Source organism: Lissotriton helveticus, chromosome 6 (genome assembly GCF_964261635.1).
Source record: "Lissotriton helveticus chromosome 6, aLisHel1.1, whole genome shotgun sequence".
Taxonomy (NCBI): Eukaryota; Metazoa; Chordata; class Amphibia; order Caudata; family Salamandridae; genus Lissotriton; species Lissotriton helveticus.
This window is the reverse complement of record NC_136067.1, coordinates 429,734,199-429,750,746: the sequence shown is the minus strand read 5'-3', so window position 1 is coordinate 429,750,746 and position 16,548 is coordinate 429,734,199. Positions and strand designations below refer to the sequence as shown.

At 46.5% G+C, this 16,548-nt stretch overlaps 1 protein-coding gene across 1 annotated transcript in view; it reads right to left on the bottom strand.

Annotated features, from left to right (window-relative positions):
- Positions 1 to 16,548, bottom strand: part of EIPR1 (EARP complex and GARP complex interacting protein 1) — an 871,634-nt gene that overhangs the window by 141,116 nt on the left and 713,970 nt on the right. The window contains exon 6 of the mRNA XM_078647875.1: positions 6,749 to 6,885. Coding sequence (XP_078504001.1) covers positions 6,749 to 6,885 — 137 coding nt within the window. The remainder of the gene's footprint in view (positions 1 to 6,748; positions 6,886 to 16,548) is intronic.

The window sequence follows — 16,548 nt, the reverse complement described above, 5'->3', positions numbered from 1 at the left end:
TAGGGTACCTTTCTTTTGTTACTTAGGCGTCACTTTTGACGAAAGAGGAACCTGGGGCTCACAGATGAAATTGAAAGAAAACGGAGTTACTAGATCTACCACAGCTCTCATGAATTTTTCTAAAAAACTTGGTTCGAGACCCATGGAGGCCATGATTCGCATTTATAAATCTAAATGCGTAGCTATCGCTTCTTACGGGGCAGACATTTGGGGCTATGTTCCATCTCCAGGTATCCAAATTGTTGAGAACAACTTTATACGAGCCTTGTTGTCACTTCCAAAATCATCCCCCACTTATTCAATCCATAGTGAAGTGGGCTTGGGCTACATCACTGATCTCCTAAAAATGTCCCCGCTATTATGCTGGGTTAAAACTTGGACAAACGAGGAGATCACGTTGAATCATTGCATACTTAAAGACTGCATGGCCCTGGATAAAGCAGACAGTATACCCTGGTTGGCGTATGTTAGAGCGGCATGCGCGAGGCTAGGGCGCCCGGACATGTATTCTTCACCCCAGGGCCTCATGAAAGAGGATGTAGGGTGGGTCAAGTCGCATTTCCGGAATATGTTGGAGGTAGAGAGAGAAGAGGTCGAACTCAGTAAACCTTTGGTGAGACAAAATATACCGACTTTCAACCTCTGTAGCTATGGAACCGTATTTGAAATTTGTAACCAAACCATACCATCGTTTCCTTTTACTAAGGTTTAGGTTTAATCTCATTCATCTTGAGTTTGGAGCTTATACAAAGTGGGGGATTCCAGAAAACACCCCACCTTGTACCTGTGACAGCTTTTCTACACAGGACACGCTTCATCTACTGATGTTGTGTGAACAATATTTGGTGGCCCGTAAAAAATTCCTGTTTTCAATTTTGAAAGAACTAAATCTTGTCCAGGTGAGGCCTGCACTTTTACACCTGCAAATGCTTAATTCTGTGCAGGTTACATACGGAGTAGCTAGTTTCTTGGTCGCTGCAGCCCGCTTAAATAAAACAAAATGTTCCCAGTCAAATAACCTTTAAAATTGATATTCCGTCACCAAGTCTTGGGGAAACGTGCCAAGTATATTGGGAATTGTCGCCTTACGTGATATTAGGGCATTTAGTATCTATCCTCTGCATCTAATTTTTTATATAACTTTTTTAAATTGCTTCTTTTAAATGGGATCTGCAATCATGTGTATATTTGTTTAATTGCAATTTTACTCTTGTATGTACATGGCTTTTTTGTATTGCTTTTATGGTTTTAATCAATCGAAATAAAGATGTTTGACTGACTGACTGACTGTTGAGGTACGCTGGTCCGGTGTCGTGGAGGGCCTTGTGTGCGTGGGTGAGGAGCTTGAAGGTTATCCACTTGTTGATGGGGAGCCAGTGCAGGTCTCTCAGGTGGGGTGTGATGTGGCTGCAGTGGGGGATGTCGAGGATCAGGCGTGCGGAGGTGCTCTGGATGCGTTGGAGCCGTTTCAGGAGTTTGTCCGGAGCTCCTGTGTGGAGTGCATTGCCGTAGACCAGTCTACTGCTGACGAGGGCCTGGGTGACCGTCCTTTTAGTTGTGGTGGGAATCCACTTGAAGATCTTGCGAAGCATGCCGAGGGTGTTGAAGCAGGAGGAGGAGACGGCGTTGACCTGCTTCATCATGGAGAGTGTGGAGTCGGGCATGACCCCAGGTTTCGTGCATGGTCGGTGGGTGTAGGGGTGCTCCTAGTGCTGTTGGCCACCAGGAGTCGTCCCAGGCTGAGGGGGTGGAACCGAGGATGAGGACCTCCGTCTTGTCCGAGTTCAGCTTCAATCGGCTGTTCCTCATCCAGTCGGCGATGGCCTTCATTCCTTCGTGGAGGTTAGTTTTGGCGGTGTGGGGGTCGTTGGTGAGCGAGAGGATCAGCTGGGTGTTGTCGGCATAGGAGATGATGTTTAGGTCGTGCCGTCGGGCGACGTGGGCGAGCGGTGTCATGTATACATTAAACAGCGTTGGGCTGAGGGGTGATCCTTGGGGTACGCCGCAGATGATCTCGATGGCTTAGGAGCGGAAGGGGGGGGAGGCGGACGCTCTGGGTTCTCCCGGAGAGGAAGGAGGTGGTCCAGTCCAGGGCCTTCTCTTGGATTCCGGCGTCGTGGAGGAGTGCTTTTAGTGTGCGGTGGCAGACTATGTCGAAAGCGGCTGACAGGTCTAGGAGGATGAGGGCCGCAGTTTCTCCGTTGTCGAGCAGGATCATGATGTCATTGGTGACGGCGATGAGGGCAGTTTTGGTGCTGTGGTTGCTACGGAACCCGGACTGGGATGGGTCCAGGATGTTGTTCTCTTCGAGGAAGCTGGTCAGTTGTTTGTTGACGGCCTTTTCGATGACCTTCGCTGGGAATGGGAGCAGGGAGATGGGTCAGAAATATTTTAGGTCCTTGGGGTCCGCCTTGGGTTTCTTGAGTAAGGCGGTGATCTCTGCATGCTTCCAGCTCTCCGGGAAGGTCGCCGTCTCGAAGGAGATGTTGATGGTTTGCCGGAGATGGGGTGCGATGGTGCTGCTGGCTTTGTTGAAGATGTGGTGTGGGCAGGGGTCTTCCAGGGATCCGGAGGTTCATGATCTTGATGGTGTTGTCGTCTTTGATGTTGGTCCAGGCGAGCGGGCGGTTGGTGCGGGTGGTGGTCCTGGGAGCGGGGGTGTCGGCGGTTGCAGGGGTGATGACGGCCTCGAAGCTGTCGTGACTGTCTGCTATCTTGCGATAGAAGAAGGTGGCCAGCGAGTTGCACAGGTCTTGTGACGCTGGTGTGGGTGTTGGGGGGCTTCTTGAGCGGGGCGAGGGTGTTAGCGCAGTCGTTGATCCATTGTCTGAGGTTGCGGGCTGGGGTGTCGGCTCTGGGCGAGGGCGGTGGTTAGCTGGTCCTCAGTGATCTTGCCCCAGCTGCAGCGAGGCATCAGCTGGGTGCGGTGGTGGGTGGTGGGTTTCCTAGAAGGTGAAGTGGATGCAGCGGTGGTCGGTCCAGTGGCGTTTGGTGGTGCGGTCAAAGGAGACGTGGGTGCTTGCTGAGAAGATGGGGTCAAGCATGTGGCCGGCGGAGTGAGTGGGTGTTGTGACGAGTTGTCTGAGTCCGAGGTTGCAGAGGTTGTCGATCAGGGTGGAGGAGTTGGAGTTGTTGTTGTTCTCAAGGTGGAAGTTCAGGTCCCCGAGGAGGATGTAGTCCGTGGAGGCAAGGGCGTGTGTGCTGATGAAGTCGGCGATGGAGTCGCTGAACTGCGGTCAGGGTCCATGGTGTCTGTAGATGAGGGTTCCTCTGAGGGTGGTGTTGGGGTCGGTGTGGATCTGGAAGTGCAGGTGGTCGGTGGTGCTGAGGGTGTCGTCGGCGTCTGTCGAGATTTTGAGGGTCTTTCTGTGGACAATGGCAATTCCTCCACCTACTTCGTTGGTGTGGTCCTTGTGGGTGATCTTGTAGCCTTCTGGGATGGCTATGGCGATGTCAGGTGCCAAGGAGGGGGTAAACCAGGTCTCCGTCACGAAGGAGCCATCTGGGGCGTTGGTGTCTAGTAGGTCCCAGAGTTCGACTGAGTGTTTGCGGGCGGAGTGGGTGTTGAGCAGGATGCATCTGAGGAAGTTGGGCTCTTCGGTGGGTGGGTTTGCGGGCCGGATGCTGGTGAAGCTGCAGTTCCGGCAGGAGAAGGGTCCTTGGGTGCGCTTCGGGGCAGCCAGGCAGCAGGTGCGTGACCGTCCAGCGTTAAGTGCATGAAGGGTGCTGGAGTCGTAGTGGGGGCAGGCGTCGTGGTGAGTGCGGGGGCCAGGGATCCTGGCACTGGGCGCAGTCCAGGCGCGGGCGGGCGTAACAGGCTTGCCTTAGGCACACCTTTGGCCTCCATATGAGGGGGAGTGGGAGGGAGGAGCAGCTGGGAGGCGGGAGAGGGCAGCGAATGGGAGTGTAGGGGGGCGGGGCCACAGGGGATGCAGCCACGGGAAAACAACGAAGGGGAGAGTGGGCGGGTGGTACAGAAGGCAAAGTGGGGGCACAGAGGGGATATAGAAATAAAATACAATGAAATACAATTAGATAACAGAGCAAGGAAATACAGACAGATAGCGCAGTCCCAAGTGGGAGAGTAACGCGGCAAACAGGAAAAACGGGCACAGACCAGGGCGAGCGGCAGCAGCGGGCACACAGGAGGGCTGTGTGGTGGTGAGGGGAGCGACCTGCCTGGTGACAGGGTCAAGGGTCGCAATGTGCCTCGAAAGGCACCAACAAGACCATTGTGAAGCCCCACTCACCTGGGCTCTCACAGGGCTCCTGGAGCACTCCACACGGCTCCGCTCTCAGCCCCCCTGCACTGGGACTCCTCTTGTGGTGCTGGCGGCATGCATCAGGAGAGCCCCCACTCCTCTGGGACTCTCTCATCGTCTCAGGTGATGTACGCGGGGCTTCCCTCAGCTCACGGGAGCCCCGCCTGCTCACAAGCTCTCACTGGGCCGTTCTTCTGGCTGGCCGCTCTGCGATTGGCGGCTCCGGCGGCCTCTTCCTATTTTGGGCCCCGCCCAGAGTCAGGCAAGGCTGCATGACTTCCTGGTCGGGCCGACGGCTCCGTTCTCAGTCGAAATGCGGGGTGGGCACCTGTTCGAAGAGTAAAAGCATAAAGTGGTGTGGGCACCCGCTCAAAAGGCACCATAATGTGGGGTGGGCACCCGCTGCTTTAAATACTCATAAAGCGGGGTAGGTTTCCTGTACGGCCCCACAATGCAGGGTGGGCTCCCGCTGAAAAAGCACAAAATGTGGGGGAATCCCCATGCCGGGATTCCCTCTAACAGGGCTGCAGCCCCGCGCCACGAAGCCCACGCGCTCCTCTTCTGGGGCAAATTAGAATATAGCACTGACGAGGCGCTAGATGCCACAAAAGTCCTTAGAGGGGTAGGGGCAAAGCTGGGCCTGCACTGTAAGGTATCAAAGTCAGAAGGTTCTTCTCTACAAAACGTTTAATGACCTATTTGGTAATTTCTGACAAATAAGTCAGAATCTGAATCAACTTTAAGTTGGTACAAGTTCAGGGTATGTATCCCTGTTTCAACTGGATATAGCCAATTGTTTATGGTGCCTCTGCTGCACTTTGGGTTCCCATTGCAAGACATCTGGATCAGGGGGTCACTGGGTGATATTAGGTCAAATGTCTCAATAACTAACAGGCACATTTAAAAAATGCCAGTGCCTCTGGGGTACTGAGACAACATGCGAGACTGTTAGTGATATGGGACTCACACTAATTAGAACAGCTGCTCTTTGTGAACAATGGTCACAGTCAAAAAATGTAAATAGTCCATGCTGCAGGAAAACACAACTGCCTCTTTGTTAGAGGTAAGGACTAACTGGATTTTGGGATAGTGTAGCCCAGGGCATGAAAGCGATATCCAAATGGCGTTAATAATTGCAGGAATTAATCAGGGTACTCTCAAGTATGGTGGGAGTTTGGACTGGCTCAAACCCCTAACAAGCTAAGTTGCAATTTTAATCCAGATCAGCTAAATGCTTCAGATATTATTAATCATATGCCGTTTTATTAGGCCTGGTCCAGCTGGTTGCTGGATCTATGCACAGCCCTAACAGCCTGGTAGACTGTGGCTCTGAAACACTCTTCTCATACCCAGGTGTAGGACGTGTGGGACCCCACATTCCTGGGAGGATTGGGGAATTGGGAAATTGTCATAAGAATTACCTGATGGTGCCAGGTATTGTGCCTCCTTGAGGGCGAAGGAGACAGCTGCAGGCACTTTAAAGATGCAGTAGGCATTCAAAAATGTTTCTGGTAAGGGGTGTCTAGATGATTTGTGTTTGATCTAGGCAGCTTCTCCGGTCTGTTTTGCTGTCAGGGACGGGATTCCTGGCAGGGTGCAATACTAGACAGCAGACAACAGCACATTAAACATGGTCCCAGCCTTGACGTGACCGGAATCTGGCAACTCACATCCAGGAACTATTGCCAGGCCACTGCAGTCTTGTCCAGACATAGATTTTCAAAATGCTTGAGTGCCGCTAACCGGTAACCTCACTGTAAAGAGGTTCATGTGGAGACTGCCTCTAGCAATGGATAGTTCAGCTTGTGTAGCAAGGATGAAAAAAACGGGATAATATATAGATGGTAAAATGGTAGAGGAGGATATCTTGTAGGTAGATCTCTTTCGGGCCCTGTATTCCAGACAGCGATTTACAATCAATGTCAGTTTATTAATCGGGTAGTGCCATTTGAATCAGGAGCAGCTAAAATACTGTCAACATGGAGATACAACTTTTCAACTGAAATTTAGGCAGGTATGCAAGTTACATAGTACTCTGAACTGCATATAGTTATGGGGCTAATTCAGACCTAGAACTGAGGCATTTTAATAGAAAAACACAAACGAGTTTTGTTTGAAATTTAGGGAAGCTAACAAGTCACCTTGTAACCCATTGGCATAATCTGAAACAAGAGGAGGGCTGAAAATAGAAGAAAATAACGCGTTGCCACCAACATAAAGACAGGTTTCCAAGCAACTGTTACTTGACCTCAATTTTAGATATGTTTACGATAAAGCAGACAACATTAGGGAGTATTACTTAAAGAAACTTAGATAACAAATTATTCAGTTATCCCAGGATGCATTTTGCACAGCATGTAACTTGCTCATTATCAGTTGCTTAATCATGAATCTACATCAATGACATTTCATGTTCTTTTATTTGACACGTTGTAAACTAATGACTAATATTTGATAAGGGCTCTAAGTAAAAACAGTATCCATACCTCATACTTCTTGAATCCCATCCACGAATTGCAGTGTCATTTGCAGTTGCCATCTGGGTACAATTGTGGTGAGGGCTCCATCGCCCAGATGTAAATTTTAGCTGGCCTTTTCCTTCCAGAGTAGCACTACTGGAGAGCTTAACAAAAACACACATAAAAAAATTCTTTAAAAAAAGATTCTTTCCTGCAGTAGGCAATAATATATTGTAAAAGAAGACAAAATAGCAGTGCCGGAAAAAATGACCTGGGGACAATTGTATGAATATCTGGTTGCAAAATACTTGTTGCAAATTGCGACTAGTATTTTTGCGTCCAGTAAAGCTTTGTAAGAACCAACAAATGTAATAGATAGATCAGTTCTTAAAATCAGAATCGTAGTGGGTCGCAATCCAACTACCTCATGAATACTAATGTGGTAGGCTGCAAATTTTGACTCACTAAGATTGGAGATCATCACATGGATGGTGGCCTGCTGGGGTCAGCAGACCACAATGCCTGCGTTTGCATTTAAATAAAGTACACTTTTTCTAAATGTAGCCGTTCTCTTTAAAGGAAATTGGGTATGTTTAAAATATGTTGTTTTTTTTGTTTAAAGTTTAAGAGTTGGCAGTGGTCCCTTAAACCACTGACTACTTTTCGACACACTTTTTAAAAATTCTCAAAAAGAAAGGAGAATTCTTTTACATAACACAGAAACATAGCATACGGATTAATTGTTTGGAAGGAATGCTTACAACATGCCCCTTCCAAATACCTAATTGGTGTCCATTAGTAATCACATTTTAAAAGTAGGGAAACTTTTTCAAAGTCCTAAAATGTATTAGTAGATCTTAAAAAGCATTTTTATAGTCGCATAAGCGAATCAGAGCATTTGCGACTATAAACAAACTCAGCACTCATGGTCCATAATCCTTTCCTTAAAGCCTACATACTTTGTAAGCTCACAATAGACCTCTGGCTTCTCATAGCGGACTTCTCTTTAAAGTCTCACACACCATAATACAATCATATATATCTTATAAATCGATTTACAAACACACACTTTTTTCAAGAAACTGTCCGTTCCCTCTCACTAATGTGATATCTACATCAGTACAGGGTCTTCAAAACATTTGGGGCCAGATGTATGACCATTTTTTGCAGTCGCAAACGGGAAATCGGACTGTTTGCGACTACTAAATAGGTCTGCCCTATTTACAAAACATATTTTGCGAGTCGGTAACCTATTACCGACTCTCAAAATAGGGTTTGCGATTCGCTATTAGGAAGGGCCGTCTCTTCCTAATAGCGACTTGCATTTAAATATAAGATTGTTTTGAAGCCGCAAAACACTCGCAGTTTACCACCCATTTCAAATGGGTGGTAAGCCACTCGCAAACGGGAAGGGGTCCCCAGGGGACCCTTCCCCTGTGTGACTGGCAGTGAAAAACAGTAATGGTACATCCTTTAAGGAAAATGGGATGCTTTTTTTTAAAAACTGCTTTATTTAAAAAGCAGTCACAGACATGGTGTGCTACACATTCCCAGTGGGGTCGCAATTTGCACCTGCCTCATGAATAATAATGAGGCAGGCGTATGCTAACCCATTAAGAATCGCAAACAGTGTCTGACGATGCAATTTGCGACTCGCAAATTGTAAGGGTCATACATCTGGCCCGAAGAGTTCAGTACTCCATGATCATCATTAGTGGGAAATGTCTGCTTACTCGACAATGAATTGGATGATGAACATTTGAAGTTTATTTGCAATCTCCTTGGCACTTATACACATTTTTCTCCAGCTTGCATTTAAATTGGAGGATAGACTAAACTGATACACCTATTAAATTATTTAACTTAGGAGTCTTTTAATAAACGGGAGGTCGGCATCGAAATCTTCAATCTAAACCTTGAGAAGCCGTAATGCATAGCCATGAAACAAATGTTAAAAGAACAATTGATGGACAGAATGCAGAACAATGTCATACATTCACCCCAGTACAGAGATCTGGGCCTAAATCCGTCGTTTTTTTGCTCTTGGCTCACCATGCCATTCCAGTTTGGACCCAGCCATATATGCAAATCAGTCTTGACCCTGCGCCCAATGGTAACAGTCCAGCCAGAACTGCCAGGCCAGGTTCTTCCTCGATGGAAAACACGCATCCTAGGACTGGTTTCGGGCTTTCAGCCCTCATCAGCCAGGATAGCTTTACTCCAGTGGCATGGAGAGCACCGACCCCACCTCTGGGCATACCCGTCCCACTCGGGTGACAAATGCAAAAAGAACAATTGATGGACAGAATGCAGAACAATATCATACATTCACCCCAGTACAGAGATCTGGGCCTAAATCCATCCTTTTTTTGCTCACCATGCCATTTCAGTTTGGACCCAGCCATATGCTAATCAGTCTTGACCCTGCGCCCATATGGCTGGGTCCAAACTGGGGTGGTGTGGTGAGAAAAGGAATGATGGATTAAACCTAGATCCTTGTTACTGGGGGTGAATGTTTGCATTGTCCAGCATTCCGTCCATCAATTGTTTCTTTTGCATATGTCGCCCTAAGTGGGAAGGGTATGCCTAGACGTGGGTCCCATGCTCACTACACCACTGGATTCAAGCTAGCCTGGCTGATGAAGGGTGATGCCCTGAAACTGGTCCCAGGATGCTTTTTTCCGGTCCTGGGAGGATCTGACTTGGCAGTTCGGGCTGGACTGTTATCCCACAAGGAACAGGGTCAAGACTGATTTGCATATGGCTAGGTCCAAACTGGGGTGGTGTGGTGAGCAAAAGAATGATGGATTAAACCCAGATCCTTGTGACTGGTGGTGAATGTTTGCATTGTCCAGCATACCGCCCATCAATTGTTTCTTTTGCATATGAAACACATGTTGGCTGCTTTCCAGCACTTTAATATGCAAGGCATTGTCTTCGAACAGCAATTTATGAACAGTACTACAAATAAACAATGCATGCCCGTGAATAAACTGTGTATTTACTTTTGTGATGAGAATGTCTACACAGTATAGTTTTATATGCATCTTACTGTTTGTGACTATATTGTTTTTAGACTGCAATGAGCTTTACCTTTAATTTGATTGCAGCTCACAGGTATAGGTGATAGTTTGCTCTATGGAAATTGAATTTGGAGACCAGTTAGGTGGCAAACGCGAAGGAGGGCCATTGGGTTCTTTTTGCCTTTTATTCCCCTGATGCATGTGGAGTTGTTTGTAGACATTTGGAGGAATATATTCACAGAACCATGTACAGGGCTTAAGAACAACTTGTCACTGCTCTGCCATTATAACACGTAGAAAGGTGAACATTTTGTCAATGACTGGATGCAAAGAAAGTGTTGTTTAGTTTCCTTCTGGCCTGTCCAAGGAAATGGTGATTCCTGCCTATAGCTACAGTGCTACACTGTACCTATATACGTGTTTGAAAGAGGTCAGTTTCCTCCTCAAGTGGGTCCCTGTTAGGATGGAAAAGCCACAAGGGCAAAAATCTTCTAGACAATCTTGAAAGTTCTTGATTGTAGCTAAGGGACAAGACTACAATTGATAAGCTGGGTACCAAACCACCTTGACTGAGGGATGAGAAAGAGCCCAGCATACGTCTTACTGAAGGACAAACCCACCATGAAAACTGGATATAAAAAGGAACAAATCTGGAACAAAAAGGAAAAGAAAAACAAAGGGCCACTGAACACGATGAAATCTCCGGGAACTAATTTGTTGCTCAAGTCTGCTTATAAATGCTTTTGAAAAGACACAATATCACAAGAAGAAAAATAAGGTCATTTGGTTTGAGGTTTTCACGCAGCAAACACTCGAGGATCAACACTTTTGGACAGGCGTAAAGATAAACTTAGTTTCACCTACACTTGCAGGAAAATGGTGTTTCCAAATAATGCCTTTCAAATGACGAAGCCCACTGCAGGTTCAGCCGAGTATACCAGTAAATCATGCAGTAAGGTCAGGATAGTTGGATATTTATTGTATGACATAATATCCTTAAAATCAAAAGCAAATCCCACTGGTAATGGCTCTATATTTTCCTCTTTCCTTTGGTACGTTTACTTTCCTCTCAGATAAATAGTAGACCAACTTTTTCTCTTTTCTTCCCTCTTGGATAATCTGCTTTCGGATTATATCTAGAGGAACGCCCACCTTCTTAGTAAAGAAACCATAAAAACAGGTAAAGAAAATGTTACTTACCCTGTAAGCATCTGTCTGTGGACCCATACGCTGTGTATACTCCTGCCAGCTAGTATTGGGCCAGGATGTTTGCAAGTTCTTTTTCTTGAAAGAATTCCCGAATCACAAGGTAATGTAAGAAGGAATGATAACTGCAACATCCAGAGGCCTCTGGATAGGTGAGAAGGCACACGTGGATCCATAGCACTACATGCCACGAACAGATGTATACAGGGTAACGTTTTCCGAAGAAAAAGATTGAAGAGGATTGGAAAAGGATATGGAGTACAGCCTGACCAGAACAACCTTGGCTTGTTGGCACCCTAGAACATCTACAGAATACTGTTTAGTGAAAGTGTGTGGAGTAGACCAACTGGCTGCTTTACAAATGTCAGCTAGAAGGCCCTTTCTTTCTAGTAGAGTGGGTTCTCGGAGGGACAAACCCTTTTAGCTCTTGCGTAGGAGGGTTGAATATATTTAACAATCCATCTGGCTATGCCTGATTTTGATAAAGCCATCCCTGTATGCGGTTCAGAAACAGCAACAAAAAGTTGTAGAGTCTTTCAAAAGGGTTTGGGCCTATCTACATAGTACATTAAGGCTTGTTTAACATCTATGGTATGGAGAGCCCTTTCTGCAACTGAGTACGGTTGAGGAAAGAAACCTAGGAGCTCTATACACTGGTTATGGTGGAAAGGAGAAAACACCTTAGAAAGAAATGTATTGTTGGTGTGAAACTCAACTCTATCCTTATGAACCTGAAAGAAAGGATCTTCCAATGTTAACCCCTTCGCTGCGGATTTTTCCCCTGTGCGGTAAACAAACGAACAGGGCGGGGCCGTGACGAACCCCAGTCGTCATCAGCACACGCCCACCGCGGGGCATGACGGCTGGGGTTCGTCACCAGCATGGGAGGGGTTAAAGCTTGGAGCTCACTGACACGTCTTAGTGAGGTGATTGCCATGAGAAAAGCTACCTTTGAAGAGAGAAACAGAAACTGGAAGGGCTCAAATGGAGGACTCATGAGTCTTGTGAGGACAATGTTGAGATTCCACACTGGGGCTGGTGTGACCCGAGGAGGAATGACTCTCTTGAGTCCCTCCATAAAAGTTTTAATGTCTGGAAACCAGAAAAGGGAAACATGTTGCTTATTTTGGACATAAGCAGCCACATGTAGACAAATGGAGGGGAAGGCTAATCCACAGGTTTGTAGGTGTAGTGGATAACAATGTTTTGGACGGTAGCTGCTAAGGGGTCATTGTGGGTCATTGTGGTTTGAAAAGCAGTAGCAGACAAACCTTCTCCATTTGGCAGCATAACAGGCACGAGTAGTGGGCCTGAATGCTTCTTTGAGTATATTCATGCATTCAGGAAGTAGAATGAGGTAGACTGAGGTAAGCAAACTCTAACATTTCTGGAGCCAGATAGCAAGGTTGAGACTCCTGGGGTCTGAAATCTTCATGGTTCTGTGTGAGAAAGTCCGGCATATTGGGGAGCTTCTCTTACAGACTTGCCATGCGTCCAGGTTAGGCCTAGAGGGAAACACTGCCATTTTACATGCACGCGATTTTCTAAGTCACCTTCTCTTTCACACAATGACTCTTGACACACATTTGTTTGCATGACAGTGAGGATTAATTTTGATGAAACTAAACTTGCTTACAAATTCATCTTTAGAGGAACACTATAATAACACCTTGAACATTCTGTGCAAGGTCTGAATATATATTGTGCAAATGCTGTTGTTTGTTGTTCATCCATGTGGCGACATCTAGAGAATATAAACAATGGCAGTTTGACTAGAATCTCGGCTCAAGGATGCTTTCCAATATAAATAAACAAGCAATTCCGAGTTGGGCCAGAGGAACACTTGCTGTCATTTGCGAGGTCACTATACATTTAACCCTCAGCCCAGCTGCTTGCTGATCTCCCTGAGAAAAGAGATGTCCAATTCATGACCACAACAGGGACCTACATACTTTTTACTTCAGGTAATAGGGTTGGATCATCCGATTGGGGATTCTTGGCAGAACACACACGCCCTAGACACTTACGTTAGGGAGCGCATACTAGGAGTACACTATCTAATGATTGTTTTATATGCTTTTATAAATTCATCATTTGGCAAGATGATTGCACTTTTCGGTGCGTTCTTGTTCACTGTCCTGATATTGCTAATCACTTTACTCTGCTTCTGTCTTTTGATCATTGCAGCACATATATTTTATACAACAATCACTTTGGTTCAATAAATATTGAAAATGCCCCACTGTGTATTTCTACGTTTATGTTGCCCAACAAAGACACAGTTTCTACTGGGAAGTGGGGAACTGCACAACAGAACCACTAAAAGCTCGATGAGTGTGGTGACACAGGGCTGTCTGGCCCAGGTGGGAGCCACGGGGATGAGGGTGAGGGAGGTTTGCTGAAGCCTCTGAACCACAAACGGAGAGGTGCAAAAGCATGGGCAAATACCCCATACCATTTCTTCCATAGTGCACTGCCCATGGAGTAATGATGTGGAAATCCGGAGGCAAAGTTTGGGCATTTTGTGTTTCTGGGCGTGGCAAACAGATCAACTTCTGGAACCTCCCCCTCATCATCGGAAGTAGTGGAGGAGTACTGCTGAGGAGGTCGGCAAAGTAGTTGTCCACCCGGAAGGTACTCCGCCAGCAGGTGGCTCCTGTGGTGGAGAGCCCAGCTTCAAACGGACTGGGCTAGTTGAACAAGCTGGGGAGAGCAAGTGCCTCCCTGCTTCTGTAGGTAATAAATGGCAGCAATGTTGTCAGTCTGGAAGACGGCAATCTTGCACACTATGTGCAAAAAGAAAGCCTTCAGTGCTAGATGGGAAGCTCCAGATAGTGGCTGCAGAGGCCCCTAGGACTGAACTCCCACTGATCCTGGGCAGTCAGGTTTTGTAGATGCGCCACCCAACTCAGTGAGAGATGCATCTATTGTAATGGTTATCTGCGGAACTTTGTTGAAAAAAGGTAACCCTTGCAACAAATTGTTGATATTCCTACACAGCAGAGAGCGATGACTTGGTGACTGATCAACACTAGATCTTCCCATTTACCCTCTGCCTGAAACCATTGATGCGTTAAGCATTCCTGCAGCGGGTGCACCTGTAACTCTGCATGAACTACGATGATGCAGGAGGCCATCATGTCGAGAAGTTGCATGACCGTCTGGACTGTGACCTGTGGATCTGGCTGAAAAAGAGGGAGCCCAACCCTTGCGGATGCTTGTCAGATTGGGGTATGCCCTGCTGACCTCTGCATTAAGGATGAACCTCCCGAGAAGGTTGGATGTGAAGGGGTCGGTGATGGGACTTTGCAGCGTTGATGTCAAAGCCCAGTTCGTGAAGCAGGTTTATTGTTGCTTGGATGAATATGTGACACTGCTGTTGCATTGCGCTCTTTATCAGCCAACCGCCCAGGAATGGGAATACATACAGGTGCAAGGCTACAACTGCAAGGCATTTTGCGAAACTCGTGATGTGCTGGTGACCCAGAAGGGCAGCACTTTGATTTGATAGTGCTTACCACAAACCAGAGATAGCACCAATGCGCTGGATGAATCAGGATGTGGAAGTAGGTGTCTGAAATTTTTATGCAGCCATGAAGTCGCCTTGCTGTAGTAATAGAATGACATCCTGGAGAGTGATCATGTGGAAATGTTCTGACAGGATGTACTTGTGGAGGGGTCTGAGTTCCAAAATGGGCCTGTCGGGCTAGGGGTGTTTAACACGACACCGAGGGCAGTATCGAAAGAGCATCTGTTCAAAGACAGGGCGGGGCAAAGCAAGAGAGCAGCACAAGTAGCAGAAAGGAAAAAGGCCCCGAAGGGCAAGGCCCCACCTTGGGTCAAAGTCGATAGGAGGTCCGCCTTGGACATAACTGCAGGCATCACTCAATATGAGAGAAGTGGAAAGCAATTGAAGATAATACCAATGTAGGGAGAGGAACCATGAAGGACGTAAAAAAACACTGGAATGTCCTCAATCCAGAGCACAGGAACACACATCAGAACTAGACATTGGAAAGAAAACAATCTAACAATGGAGCCGATGACCATGCACATTGACAGCAAAAGGTGGGGTTACATTATCTCATGTCAAAAGAAGAATGATTCTAAAAAAAAAATAACTTTCACACATCCAGGCCCAACACTAGATGGCAGGAGTATGCACAGCATGTTGATCTACACCCACACATGCCTCAAACATTATTCTTCCATTATTGGCTTTCACTGGTCCGGTTTTTGTCTCCTTTCCTTTCCTTTCCTTCTCTTCCTATCCCGTCGACATTCTCTAACTGCTTTCCAGTCTTTTTAACCTTATTTCCAGGCACTATTCCACTCTTGCCCAATCACTTTAACTCAACCTTCCCTCTTGGAGTTTTTATAATTTGTAAATCGTTCTTCCCCTTTTTAATATCAAATTCATTTTGATGCCCTTCCCAATACCAACTCAACTCAAATAAATGAGGGGGTTTTGGGCCTGTCCTTTTCCCCCTCTTAACTGTCAGGATTGTGCCACAATATTGTCCTGTAGTCTGGCACTCTTTCTCTTCTCCTTTTAGATGTTTATATTGCTTCCGAGGGTTAGTTGGCTGGCCCAACTCTGTATCTGTTTGCTCACCTTTGTGAGCCATGTTCCTTCTGGAATATGGTGGAAGCCCAGTGCTAGTCTGGCTGAGAGACGGACGGGAAGGCACACGGCTCAAAAGGCTTGCCTCACTCCAAACTTCTTGGCCTGGAACAGATTTGTCTTCTCCTGACGCTCTGACCTTCCTGTCGGACTCTGCAAATCTGGGTTTCCTTTGTTTCCAGTTCTCATGTTATATTATGTCATTTATATTTGCAAAATGGACTATTACTATAAAAGTATCCTTGCGCTGTTCAGGTGATTGTATCGAGCCAATCCTAAGGAAAAATTAACTGAAAAGTCCGGTGCTGGGCTTGGCCATTTCTGCCGGGGTTTCCCCCAAACCTTTTGCCTTCAGACCTCTTGTTTTTGCTGACCTTAGGACTCTGCACACTTTACCACTGCTAACCAGTACTTTGGTGCTTGTGCTCATTTCCTAAAACATGGTAACATTGGCTTACAGCCGATTGGCATATTTAATTTGCCTGTAAGTCCCTACTAAACTGGCCCTACATGTGCCCCAGGCCTCTAAATTAAATGCTACTAGTGGGCCTGCAGCACTGACGGTGCCTCCCACTTAAGTAGCCCCATAAACATATCTCAGGCCTGCCTTTGCAGAGCCAGTGTGTGCAATTTAAACTGCCATTCGACCTGGCAAAATAAACCTTTTGAAATAAACTAGACAACCAAGTGGTTAGCTAGAGCCAAAGCGCACAACTTACAGAGCCTGCAGGCTAAAATTAACACTTTTCCAAATTTAATGACTCTTAACAAAAAGTAAAAAATGTTAACATTTATTATTATTTAATAAAATCATGTGAAAAATGTGTACATTATTCCTTTAATTTAGGTGTCGTACAAATATAGCTTCACATTCATCGCGCTGGCAATGTACATTCAAATGTAGATTAACCCCTTAACTGCTGGGCCTTTTCACCCCCAGTGCGGAGCCCTTTTTTGGCTATATGGGGTAGTTT